This window comes from Falco peregrinus, chromosome 2, assembly GCF_023634155.1.
Source record: "Falco peregrinus isolate bFalPer1 chromosome 2, bFalPer1.pri, whole genome shotgun sequence".
In the NCBI taxonomy this organism is placed as follows: domain Eukaryota; kingdom Metazoa; phylum Chordata; class Aves; order Falconiformes; family Falconidae; genus Falco; species Falco peregrinus.
Genome location: NC_073722.1, coordinates 49789425 through 49801847, shown reverse-complemented (window position 1 = coordinate 49801847; position 12423 = coordinate 49789425). Strand labels below are relative to the sequence as shown.

Below are 12423 nucleotides of genomic sequence, written 5' to 3'. Positions count from 1 at the left end.
GATGACATTTCTGTTTGAAGATAGGAGCTGATGGAAAAATTAATATTCTGAACACTGAATTTTCTTTCTGGGATCAAGGATAATCCTGAACTAAAAATAATAACTGGATTTGGATTCACATAGCAATGTAATTTAAACAACCATCTTTTGAATTAAATTATCCTTAATATCACGATATTTACATCTTCATCAACAGGAGATACCGGTATTCACAAAATCTATGCAAAAGAATGTTTAATTCTTAAGTGTGAAGGTTACAATCCATTACATATAATCCTGGTATAGTACTGAAAAGAATGGTGTTAGCTACTGTCATTACCTTAAGGAAAAGATCAACTGTATAAATGGAAAAGCATATTCCTAGCAAAGTGAGTTTGGTCTCTGGCAGACCTGTATTTTTAATCTTGTATGAGTCAGTCGTCAAGTCTAATAGGCAGTTTTTCAGAGAAATTGACAAGAGAAACAGATCTGAAGTCAGTAAACTAATATGTTAGTGGAAATACCCTTTTCTGAGAAAAGGCATCAAAATTGCTTGTTTGAGTTACTATCTGTGTTTCATAGGTATTTATGAATTTATGCTCATAACTTTATATGGAGAATTGCAAAGCTACACCACAAAGCACCGTTTGAAAATTGGCCTCACCACTCTGATAAGCACTTCCAAATAAATAGCAAAATGGGACAATGGAAACATTAAAACAACATCCATCCTAGATGTCTTAATACTTCATTACCTTATGTGCTTGTGGTAGATATGGCTATGGTTTAATTCTCTGAGTTGGTCACGCCACCTGTAAGTATGCCTCATTAATCTTTTTATAATTGCATAACATGCTTCTATCTGTATATAGTTTACTGCTTATTCAAGTTGCTCTATGGGCTAAAGGTTTCAATCACTGCAAAAAAAAGCATTAAAGTTGGGCAGACAGAGCACTGCCTCATCCCATCTACTTGCCTACCATGGCAGACATCTAGGAGCTGTTGCACCATTCACATTGGTGCTCAGTTTGCTCAGGTTTAAGGATCTGTGATGTGAAGCTTGGAGGTTGAGAAGTGTTGGAAAGCATTTATGTGAAGAAGCAAACCAGAATAACATGCTTTGGGATACACCATTGCATAGTGAATGGGGAAGGGAGAAATTTTCTGACCAGTCTGAAGGCCAGTTGTAAGGGCATACTAGCTGACCATGCACCACTAGTCTGAGGGTTTGGCAGTGAAAGTAATCTTCCATCAACAGCTCCATTTTAATCGATTTCTGCTGGAAAACAAATGAGAGGAAATTTCACAAAGAATACAAGTGTGTATACTCATAATGAATGTGGCTCGTTGATGAGTATGGCTGGAGTAAATACAGAGGAATCTGGATTAAGTACAAGTGGCAGGACTAATGAGAAATCTATCCTGTGGCTTTATGAAATCAGAGGCATTGAGAGCCCACTGAGAAAAGGTTCTAAATATCAGTGGGGCGTGTGCTGGCTACATGCATTGGCTGATGGTCTGGCAGCGCTTTTCTGAAGCTGAAGTAGCTTGTGCCTAAAGAACTGGGACTGCAGGGTGTCTCACATCGGTGACTGTAGAGGGAGCAGTGAAGCTTGCAACTACTTGAGCTCTACTTTCATTTCTATTCCTTTCCGCTGATGTTCTTCCCAGTACGTCTTGCTGCCAGGCTTGGCCTATAGCTTCAGTAAATCACCCTTCTGCTTTACTGCAAAGAAACCTTGCGATCCTTGCATGCCAGTCTTCCTGTATTGTGGGTTCCTGCAGAGGATTTATTCTTTAGCTGAATTTAAAAAAAACTTTCTGCTTGTTTGAATTAAGCATACAGTACCTGTTCCATTCTTGTCACCTTTAGAAAATGATGTTTCTCCTCTGCATTGCCTCTCTTAATGTGAATGATGCTATCCCTTGCAGGCTCTGCTTTAAAGCTGGCCAAGAATGAATAATCAGCAATGGGCATAAGTACATTTCACTTCAGGCCTTGGATTGTTGCTATTAGTCAAATCTGTTGTTATGTTGCTAAAGCAGTGATGCCACCTGATTACAGGAGCTTTTTCTGGTGTGAATCTGGGTGTTACACAACAATTCTTCTGAAAGGAGCCTAAAGCAAATACTTAAATTTATATTAGAATTAAAAATAATTCCTGCAGGCAAGGGACAGCTCTTGAATACGTGCATGTATTTTGATGGTTTTTTAAAAAATATATTATTAATTAATTTTTTTCTCCCTCAGATTGTTGATAACGTTAATTGTAGCACTGTGAGCAATCACAAATATGGAGAGCTTGGCAGCAGCAGGCAGCACATCCATGCTTAGTACTAATGCCATCGTCCCTGGTCTGGAGGGAAAGCAAGAGAGGAACCTGGGGAGGAAAGAAATGGAGCAGAGGAGGTGCAGGTCTCACTGGAAACATGCAGAGGCCAATGCTGCCATTAGCACTGTGAGGGGTGGAGTCAGAATGGACACGTTGCAAGAACAAACAGGTAAGACTTCGATCAATATATCCTCATCACTCTGCTCTTGACTTTGTATTGAAATCAGTGTTCTTTAAACATTGCTTCCTGTGTGCAAGCAGACTTGTGACAGTACTTCTGACTAAACCAAGAAAAAGCAGAACTCTAAGTATGGTCCCAGAAGCTGTCGAGAATTTAAATTCATGAAGTTCCTTAAACACAGCCAGCCTACGCTGCAGTGAGCTTACTATCAATTCTCTATTTAAAAATAAATATCGAGTCCAGATTAAAAAAAAACCCGCAACACCCCTGTCAAACCCCCAACCAAACTGAAGTGCTTGGGAACTGCAATTTCTATTTCTAGTATACATTAATAATTGTCCTTAAAGATGTTTTTATTGCTTACTGCTTCTTTTCTGATGTAGGAAAACTGTGTATATGTATCCTTATGTATTTGTGACTTTGTTCATGCAACATCAATAGGCGCACTCAAGGGAAGATGCGGAAGACTTGGAAATTACCGTGTCCTATGATATTACAAGATTTTTCTTAAAAGCAGAGCTGCAGAGGAGAATGTCTTAGGATGCATGAAAATTGCCTGAGTTTTCTTTGAAAAATTAAAGATCTATCTCTCCCATTTTTATACTTGGAAATATCAAGCCTTGTCTTCAATGATTTTTGCTAAGGGAACCTTGGAATTACTTGGAGTGGGTGCTTCTTCAGCATGAGAGTGTATAATTTCCAAAAAGACCCCAAGAAATATGGGCTGAAAAAGAAAAAAACAGATTACTATTAATGTAAAATATAGTAATTTTGTGTTCTATTTCTAAAACTTCAGATCTCTTGGTTTTACATTACACCCTCCCAAGTATTAAGCTTGTAACAAATAAAGAGAAGGTTTACTTCTCTCCATGTCTGAATTGGTACAGGGCACTCGTGTCATTGCCAATTGATACCACTGCAGCTTCAGTGGAGGCCACTTTTTGGTATAGGTGCAAGGGAAGAGAAAATGAAGTCTGACTCTTGCTCTCTCCCAAATGTGACTTCAGTTTCCTGAGAGGCTATGTGTCCACCCATTCTCCATCATTTTGAAACTTCAGACCAAAATAATGAAATATTTAACTTCCTCTCCAGTAGGAGAGAAATGATCTGCAGATAATTTTTGTGGGTTTTGGAAATTATATACTGGGAAGGGGAAAAAATATAGTTATTTTCTTTTAGTAATTATCCAATGCATCGAATGCTTTGAAAGTCTGGGATGGTTTGTTTGTTTGTTTTTCTGGTGTGATTTATATGGACTTAGAAAATGCTCTTAACCATTCCTTTCATTTATCATAACAGAGTGTTCTCAAAGTGAAAAATGCATGAGTGTCAGTTCCAGGACCATTCCCAGACATGCAGAGAATTTTCCAACTGGTAAGGTATTTGCTTCCATCATGCCTTGTAAATATAATGCTTTTCTCATTGCTTACTTTTTTTTTTTGAGACAACTACGTCAACATTTGCAGTTGCAATTCCTGTAAACTTTATAACATACTTCATGGAGGCTGTGAAATGTCAAACTTCTACATAAGATTTGTCAAGAATTTCTCATAAAAAGAGAGAACTGCTATAAAAGCCAGAAACAATGTATGGACTATATTGTAGTGGCTAAGAAAAAAGGTAAATAAAGTTCACTGCTTATTGAAACCCACATGTAAAATTCTTGAAATGTCCTGTTTTTTAAGTTTGTGGCCTTTCCAAGTCTTTATTTTTTTTTAATGCTGTATTTTCAATGAAGTTGCAATTGAGTGCAGTTCTCCAGTAAAGTAGGTGCAGCAGGATTCCCTTCTGGAGTCCTTGTGGCCTGCTCTGTGAATTGAGGTTCTAGTCACATTTCCCTTCTCTTGCTTGTGGAGGAAGAGAAATAACCATCAAAGAACAACAGTTCGATGTGGTCTGCTTTCTGGCTTGACCTGACATATCACATCAGTGGTAGAAGGTCTCCCCCAGGCATATAGTTATTTCTAGTTAAACTATGTGTGCTTATATACACACCTGTTTGTCTCACTCTGTATAGAGCTTGGGTAGTTCTTAACTGGGAGTATGGAGCAGAGCTCACAGAAGCAGACAGGAAGACTATTATAGGTGCAATGGTTTTGGACCACGTTTCAATTCCATAAGGCTTTATTAATAATTATTTTGGCAGAAGCAGCTTATTTCAGTTTAAATTCAATGCAATTATTATTTCAGTAATATTAACTTTATATAAGACTTAAATTGTGTTTCTACCATTAAATATTTAATTTGGAATCAATTTGATTATGTAAAACAAATTTAAATTTTTTATGTAATAGTCTTCTCTTGTGTCAGTATCTCTGATGGCTTCAGGTAAAATGAAGATGTCAATACAGTTACTTAACAGTGATCTAAGTAAGATTCAAAGATTCTAGTTTGTGTTCTTTGTACTAACAATTGACTACATGACCACAGCTTAAACAGAGAGGGCTTGTAATTCAGTAACACTGCTTTGTATTTCTGACCCACCCTTCTTGACCTTAATGTAATGAGTAATTTAGGTGCAAGTCATCGTAGAACTCCTGAAGACATACATAGGAAGCCCTATGAAAACAGATTAAGATGCAGCATGTTAGACCAGAATGTGAGAAATATCTATTTTTCCTGATTCAAAGGTGAAATTCAGAGGAGATGGAGTATTTTGGGATGGTCAATAATCCCATTTATTGCTGGAAGCATGACCTGTTTACACACTTGCAACTGGAATTCTTCCTGGATGGGTATTATCGCCTTATATGTACCCATCTGTGTATCTGAAAATTTATGGGTCTGATTTAGAGTTCTTGAGTTAAATTAACAGATATGCAGAATGAAAGCAGGTTTATCGAAGATCTTTATCTGACAGCAGCTAGCTGAAACTGAGGAAGTCATAAGTGAGCTTTTAGTAGGACCATTTATCTTGGCTGGTACTGCTCAACCAGCTTAGTGGAGAAACAGCTTTTTCAATATGCAATTTATAGAAGCCTTCTGAAATAGTGGGGGTGACATATCTGATAACTGTGAATTTAAGATTAGCATAAAGAGTTGCGGTAACATGCCAAACAATCTACGTGTTGGTTTTGGCTTTGTTTGGTTTTGGGGTGAGAGTTATTTTTGTGATTCCAGTATCTGTTTGCCTAGATTTTTAAAATATGCATGGGATATTTGGAAATCTGGGCATGTTCTCAATGTCCGTAGAGCTGTCTAATTTGACAAATTACCAATCTGCTTGCTTTTTTCCTCTTCTCTCTTCTCCATCCCCAAGTGTGTCAGTTGGCTCCCAGAATTTCTACAGACTTTCACATCACACTCCTTTGTATAGTCGAAGCCTTTATTATGCAAGTGAAACAAATCTTGTGTTTCATGCTAGGCTACTATCTCTACTGGGTAATAAAAATGAAAAAGAAACATGCAGTACATCAGTTTTCTGTGTCTGTCTCTGAAGCTGAAAAAAATATTTCTTAATGTGGATTCTATGAATTTGAGGGATTTTCTGGCTCTCCAAAGCTCATTCTAAATGGATATCCTTCTACAGATATCTCCTTGAAGTTAATGATGGTAAGACGAAAGAGTCAATGTCCTGATCCCAGACTCCAAAGACAGCTCAGAGGGCAGCTCCGTCTTCTGGAAAATGACAGCAGGGAGGTGATGGCAGTTTTCAATGTAAGTCAATTGCTTGGGAATAGTTTTATTGATTCAGAGAATCCACCCTGTGCTACTGAAATAGTCTGAGTTACTTGGGTCCTATTTCCATTTACAAGCTGTATGCTTGAATGAGTGATCAGAGCTTCCCATGGCACAAAACATCTATAGACATTAGAAATACTGAACCATTGAAAAAGACTGGAACACCAAATTGATATATAGTAAATAAACCTGGCTAAATAACACATTGAAGGGGTTTGTTTTAAAAATGTTCTGCTTCGATTTATGTCAAAGGAAATCATGCTTTTCTGATATTTTATTTTCATTTGCCCTCGTATTGACTTTTCACTTAAGTTTCCAGTCACTTTGAGTCATTTGGCATGCAAGTTACCCAGGAAGCCCACTTCTAAGTCAAAGAGGAAGTCTGAAGGAGAACAGCATAAATATTTGATGTCCTAGGGCTAGATGGCCATAGCTATAAACAGCACATAAGAGGGTTGACCAGTTTTTATTGCTGTCTTTCATTTGTTCATATGTAGGAAAGTTTCCCTCTACAACCAATGAGGTTTGCTACACGTATGATTTCAAGTCACCTCTTCCCTCTTGATAGAAAAGCAGGATGATACCATTTGACTTTTGGTGTCCCTTTTTTGACTAAGCCATGAGTTCCAGTCTCCGTTGCTAGCAAGCCAAACACAGAGATCTTAATTAGTTATGGCTTTGACTATCTTGGATGCATGTGTTCCTACACATTTTCCCTTTCATGTGTTGTGAACTCTCCATCACCAGCCTGCTGATTTTGTGGCTGTGAAAACAGTCTGTACTCCTGCTGCTCTGCTCTGGCTTTTGTTTAGGGGGAGATGGAGAAAGGATCAGTAGGAGAAGGAAAACAGCATACAAATAGACTAGATTTGTGGCCTTATTAGAAACAGACTGGGAAAAGGACTTTGAAGGAAGCAAGATTTATAATGATAAGTTTCCTTAGAATGTTGTTTTGATATTCAGCAGTGCATAAAGCCCTTGGGGCTGAGATATTTTAGCATGTGTTGGCAATTTATTAATAGATTTCAGGCTCTTGTTAATATTTAATCTAGTGTAGAAAGGGGCATGTAGAAGATCAAAGCAGTGATGAGGCTTAAGTTGGATATCTCTTTTTCAAAAAGGAATTACTGTTTTAATTTGTTCATGTTGTGTGAATTGAAAAAATGGAAGTTAAACAGAATTAATTCAGAGATCTTTTTAAATCATGACATAATAGTAATAAAAACAGTAGATCAGCTTCATTTTGCTCAATTACAGAAAATGTGTGAGGGAGTTTTATTACACACACACAGAGTTAGAATCAGTTTATTGTTCAGTCTTTGCATTGGTTTAAGATGCATTTCAATTTAGATGTGATGGGAGTAGAAGGTGCAGTACTGGGAAATGATACAGTAGCATTATACCTGTTAGCTTTGCATCTGATTTATCCTCTGAGATGCTGGTTCAGATATTTGTCTCACAAATTGCCACAGTTCTTTGTATTTCCCTGAAAGAGAGTAGCCAGTGTCATTGGTGAACCCTGTATTTAAGCTACTAACTGAAGTGCAATCAGACAGTATATTACCACTTTTTGGCTAGAATCTGTTAAAATGTATATTTCTTTGACTTATTTGAAGGTTTATGTAGTTCTCCCTTTTTAGCATTTCTGAAATTCCATATAAAATCCATCAATATCATTTACAACTATCATTGCTCATCTTTAAGTGCCATTTAACGCTATTCTAGCAACACAAACCAGTACAAATGAGAAGGAAAGGCTTTTACTGCATCTTAAAAAAAACAAAAACAAAAAACACCCCAAACAAACCCTCCAGTATATTTAATTGTCTTAACTATGGAAAGAGTGAACTAGGGAATGACTATCCAATGCCTCCTCTGGAACAAGACTGAAGTTGCCATGTAGCAGGTTCAAAGTTGCATCAAAGGACACGCATTTTCATGTGTGTACAGAGTTCTGAGGCTAACCTACAGCAGGGTGTTGTGGATCCTAAAATTTTACAGTGGTTCAAGTGACCTAGAGAAATTTTAAGACAAAAAAAATCCAAAGTAACAAACAAAGAAACCCTTTCCACAATTTAATATCAATACCAACATGTCTGGCAAAGACAGTTCTCAAACTTTAAAAAAGCTCTGATGGGAGGGTATTCTTGGAAAGTACCACGAGAGGCTTGCCTGGCTTTCACACTAAATAGAGAATGCTGGCTGCTATACATAGATGTGTATGAATCAGAGAGCCTGTGGTCTTTCCCAGTGATCAGTCCTGAGGTCTTAATTCCTCTGTAAATTAACCTTACTGGAACAGTTGGTACAATTGGTAAGAAAAAGTCAGATTAAAACTTGGCAGACTATATGTTGTAGGTATGTGTTAAATAAGATATCTCACGTGGGTAAAACCCTTCTTAATACAGAGCATTTTAGCATAAGCATTACCTAGTGTGAAAGTGTGCTCAGGTCTAGTATAATGGTAATTAAAATACTGGGGTTTATTTATTTTTTTTTTTTTAGGAGCTCTCTGCTAGACTGCTGTCTATTCATAGTGATCAAGACCTAATAGTGGTGACATTTAAAACTTTTGAAGAAATATGGAAGTTTCTAACCTACCACTCACTGGGTAAAGCTGTTTCACCATACAACAGTTCAACATGCTTTTTTTAAATTCCTCTGCACACAACTTCTGATTGACTGGGAACTTGTTGAACAGGATTTTGAGATTTTTTTTGTATTAACTCCTACTAGCTGTAAGTAATGTTCCTGAACTGGGTACTTGTGATAGGGTTGGAGAGACCCTCTGACCTCCAGGAGAAACCTGCCTTTTTCCCAAAGCAGGTAACAGCTATTGTTCCTGTCAAAGTTAGACACTCCAGAGTCAGACCATATCTTCTTTTTAAGCAATCTATTCCAATCCAGGTGGTTTTGTCCTAAAGTCTAACCTGTGTTGCAACTTAAATACATTTACAGATTTTTCTGCTCACTGTAGACATGTGGAAGTCACTCCTCTTTCTTTGTATCATGCTAATACCTATTTGGAGACTTCTAACCCATGCTTCCACTCAGTGTTGTTTTCACTAGGAAAATCAACCCTAATTCCTATAAGCCTTCTTCAGAGTGTATTTTCTAGACCTCTTATCATGCTTCCCACTGGACTCTTCTGGTTGTTCCACAACTTTCCTAAATAGCAGTGAGCAAACTGGACAGAGCTGGTAAGGCTTCAGAGGAAATATCAAGTAAAACAAAAATTGCTTCATATGGTGCATGCTTCAGTTTTATTTCTAAATCTGAGCTTGCCTTTTGTGTACAATATGATGCCATTGATTTGAGTTACATTTTTAATATGCTATAACTTCCCAGGTCTTTCTTGAAGAATATAATGTGAATTGGGTCTTTGTCTCCATTTTATCTGATTTTTATTTTTTTTCTTCTGTGTATGGAGAGCTTGTGTGCATTATTATTGAATTTGCCTGTTTCTGTCAGACTAATTTAAAATAATGAATTTTATTTTGAATTCCACATTTGCTATTTACTTGCCGTTTTGTATTTTTAAATGTTCCTTAGATAACTAGAAAAAATACTGTTTCACCCAATTTTGCAGAGGAAAGACAATATGATGAAGCTTCTTTTTAGGCAAGGCTGTGGCTAATAGGGAATTGATTCAGCATCTTCTGAATAGCAGAGTAGCACCCTAATCACTGATCTGCCCACCTTTCCTCTTCATCACCACTTTTTGCACAAAGGTTTTGCTGATGTATTAATGTTGGCCCTTTAATTAATACCCTGCTATCTATCCCATACTGATTGATACAGCCACCCAGTTCTCTACCATGCTGATTATGATACAGCAATCCAGATCTCTCTGGAACTCCTAATGTAAGGAGCCCCAGCTTCCAAGATCAAGCACTATCACCTGATTTACGTGACTGGTATGCAGCAGCATCTCTGTCCCAATGTTCCAGGAGTCTGATGCCCAGGCACAGTATCTGCATAAATCAGTACAGCTGAATCGGGCAACAGAAATTTATACAGAGATTATTTTTTCAGATTATTTCCAGTCTTCTGTTCAGTGGTGCTAAGCACCCGTTGCTCAAAGCTTCCTAGTCGTTGCCTCTTTCAGACTCCAAACCTTTCAAATAGAGCTAAGCTATGGGGATCCCTTGTTAAGGGAGGACATGGTCTGCTTCCTCAGCAGGATTAGGCACAGAAATGTTGTGTGCCTTTTAGGTGTAGTCTGTGAGAGCTAAGCATTAAAAATAGATGTAATGCATGTGACTTGATGTAACTTTGCTAATACTATATAGTAAAATTAGTTATACACTGTGGGTTAAGCAATAAAGGAATCATCTGAATGCCCACCCCAGTCTCTGACTTTCTGAAAGGGTGTTTTCTTCTACACTGTAAAACTGTAAAGGAAACAAATTGTTGGGTCTCTTTTCTTTTTTTTTTCTAGGTTTTATAAATCATTGCATGGAGAATTTATTCTTAGATCAATCTTTCTGGCTGTATTCTCAAGAGGAAGAAGAAACAGGCATTGAAGTCTGTATAAATGAAAAATCATTAGAGTTGATGTACAGAAGCTTGCTAGTACAGGAAGGTAAGGAAGACTATACATGCTAAGGCTAAATTTAGAGAAGCGCCTTTCTTTAAAATCCCCAAATCAAATACTAATGCACCAGGAAGAGAAGAGAACAAACACAGATTGGGTTCAGTAGGATCACAGGGAAATTAGAAAAATTCATGTGCAACCGGTCCATAAATGGATATGAAAAAAATTAGGGAGGGATGCACATTCCACCTTGCTTAATATTATTGCAGAGCCTGGAGACATACAGGAGAGAGGGACTGCAGATAGCTGCCAGGCTCATGTGCTTCCCCTATAGCATCACCTGCTGCCACTGTCAGAGACAGAGTGGGGCTAGATGGATTGTTGATTACTGCAACAGGAACATGCAGAGTGTTGCAGCAGCAGCAGGCTCTACACTTCATTGAACAGCTCAGCTCTGCTTTTTTTTTTTTTAACTGAAACTAGACAGCAAAGTATGAATATCTGACAATCAGAAAGAAATTTCCTATGAAATCTCAGATTTTTGTTTTCTAATTGAATGTTACTAATGCTCTTGAAGCCAGTTTTAAAGCTTGTATGACACTAAAACATTACATAAAATGACATCTGCTCCACTGCTTTCTTTTTAGGGGCATTTTTTGTTTTATGTCCTGACAATCTAATAAGAAAGGCAATTGCTCCAGACAATGAAATAAACACTCATTGTGAGTCTGGGGCTTTTACTGAAGAAGTAACAGATGGATCTGTGGATGGTGATATGACCGTGCTGTGTAATGCTTCTCTGGAGCCATTGATCCCTTTTCATCAGTAGGTACCTGACCCTAGCTACCTCTTTCATATGCATCTGTTTCGTATGTACACATGTGCTTAGACATAGGTGTCTCTAAATGGTAGCTTGTTATGGAACATCCATCTTCCATTAACACTGAGAATGCATGCTCTATTTCCTTCCATACTACACAACTGAAATTAATCCAGATACTTACAGAGCAGCATTTAAAGACGGTTTACTATCTTTTGAGTTAAATATTTCTGCTTTTTTTCCCTGAGTCTGAAATAAAATCCATGAACACTTCTAAAATAACATAAAGTGAAAATTTTCTTTTTTTCAGGATGCTTGGGAATATGGATAGTAACAGGTGGGATGCTTGGAAACAAGGATGATCACAGGCTAGCAGTGTTTTTACTCAAAACTATTGACAGGAGCCATTCACCTCCTTTAATGCAGTTTGTTCCAAATTCATATCCAAGCTCATAATTGCTATAAAGCCAAAATTACATCAATGGACTCACTTCAGGAATCACCAGAAAATAATTTATTCTTGGTGTTCTTAGTAATTAAAAAGCTGGTGTTTTTTTCTATTGACCTTGGGCAGGGAGAAATAACATGACCTCCTCAGGTTTGTCTGACTCAAGTAATGCTTCCCTTACTACTAAAACATAGCTGTGTCTGAAGTGTATGGAGAGTGCTGAAATAGAAAGAACTGTGGGAAGGGTCCATCTGTTTTCAAATGGATTTAAAAATATTACTGTTATTTTCACAACACTTTGAAGTGTTTTATACGCTAACTTGTAGCTCTCTTTCAGATGGTTTCTTAAAAGGTATTCTAATCCTATTGATTTTACATACAAAACGGAAGCTAAATCCATCAAGAAAGTTGGTAAGAAATTCCATTCAAACATCAGCATTAAAA

The 12423-nt window shown here is 37.4% G+C and overlaps 1 protein-coding gene across 7 annotated transcripts in view; it reads left to right on the top strand.

Annotated features, from left to right (window-relative positions):
• The window catches only part of SH3TC1 (SH3 domain and tetratricopeptide repeats 1), a 59997-nt gene that overhangs the window by 3713 nt on the left and 43861 nt on the right, over nt 1-12423 (top strand). For all 7 annotated transcript variants that reach the window (XR_003556919.2, XR_008745769.1, XR_003556920.2 and 4 more), the window contains exons 2-8: nt 2231-2481; nt 3793-3867; nt 6023-6150; nt 8680-8785; nt 10616-10759; nt 11359-11536; nt 12317-12390. Coding sequence is in view for 4 of the 7 variants with exons in the window: in XM_027794754.2 (XP_027650555.2) it covers nt 2274-2481; nt 3793-3867; nt 6023-6150; nt 8680-8785; nt 10616-10759; nt 11359-11536; nt 12317-12390 (913 nt within the window). In the remaining 3 variants the exon portion in view is untranslated. The remainder of the gene's footprint in view (nt 1-2230; nt 2482-3792; nt 3868-6022; nt 6151-8679; nt 8786-10615; nt 10760-11358; nt 11537-12316; nt 12391-12423) is intronic.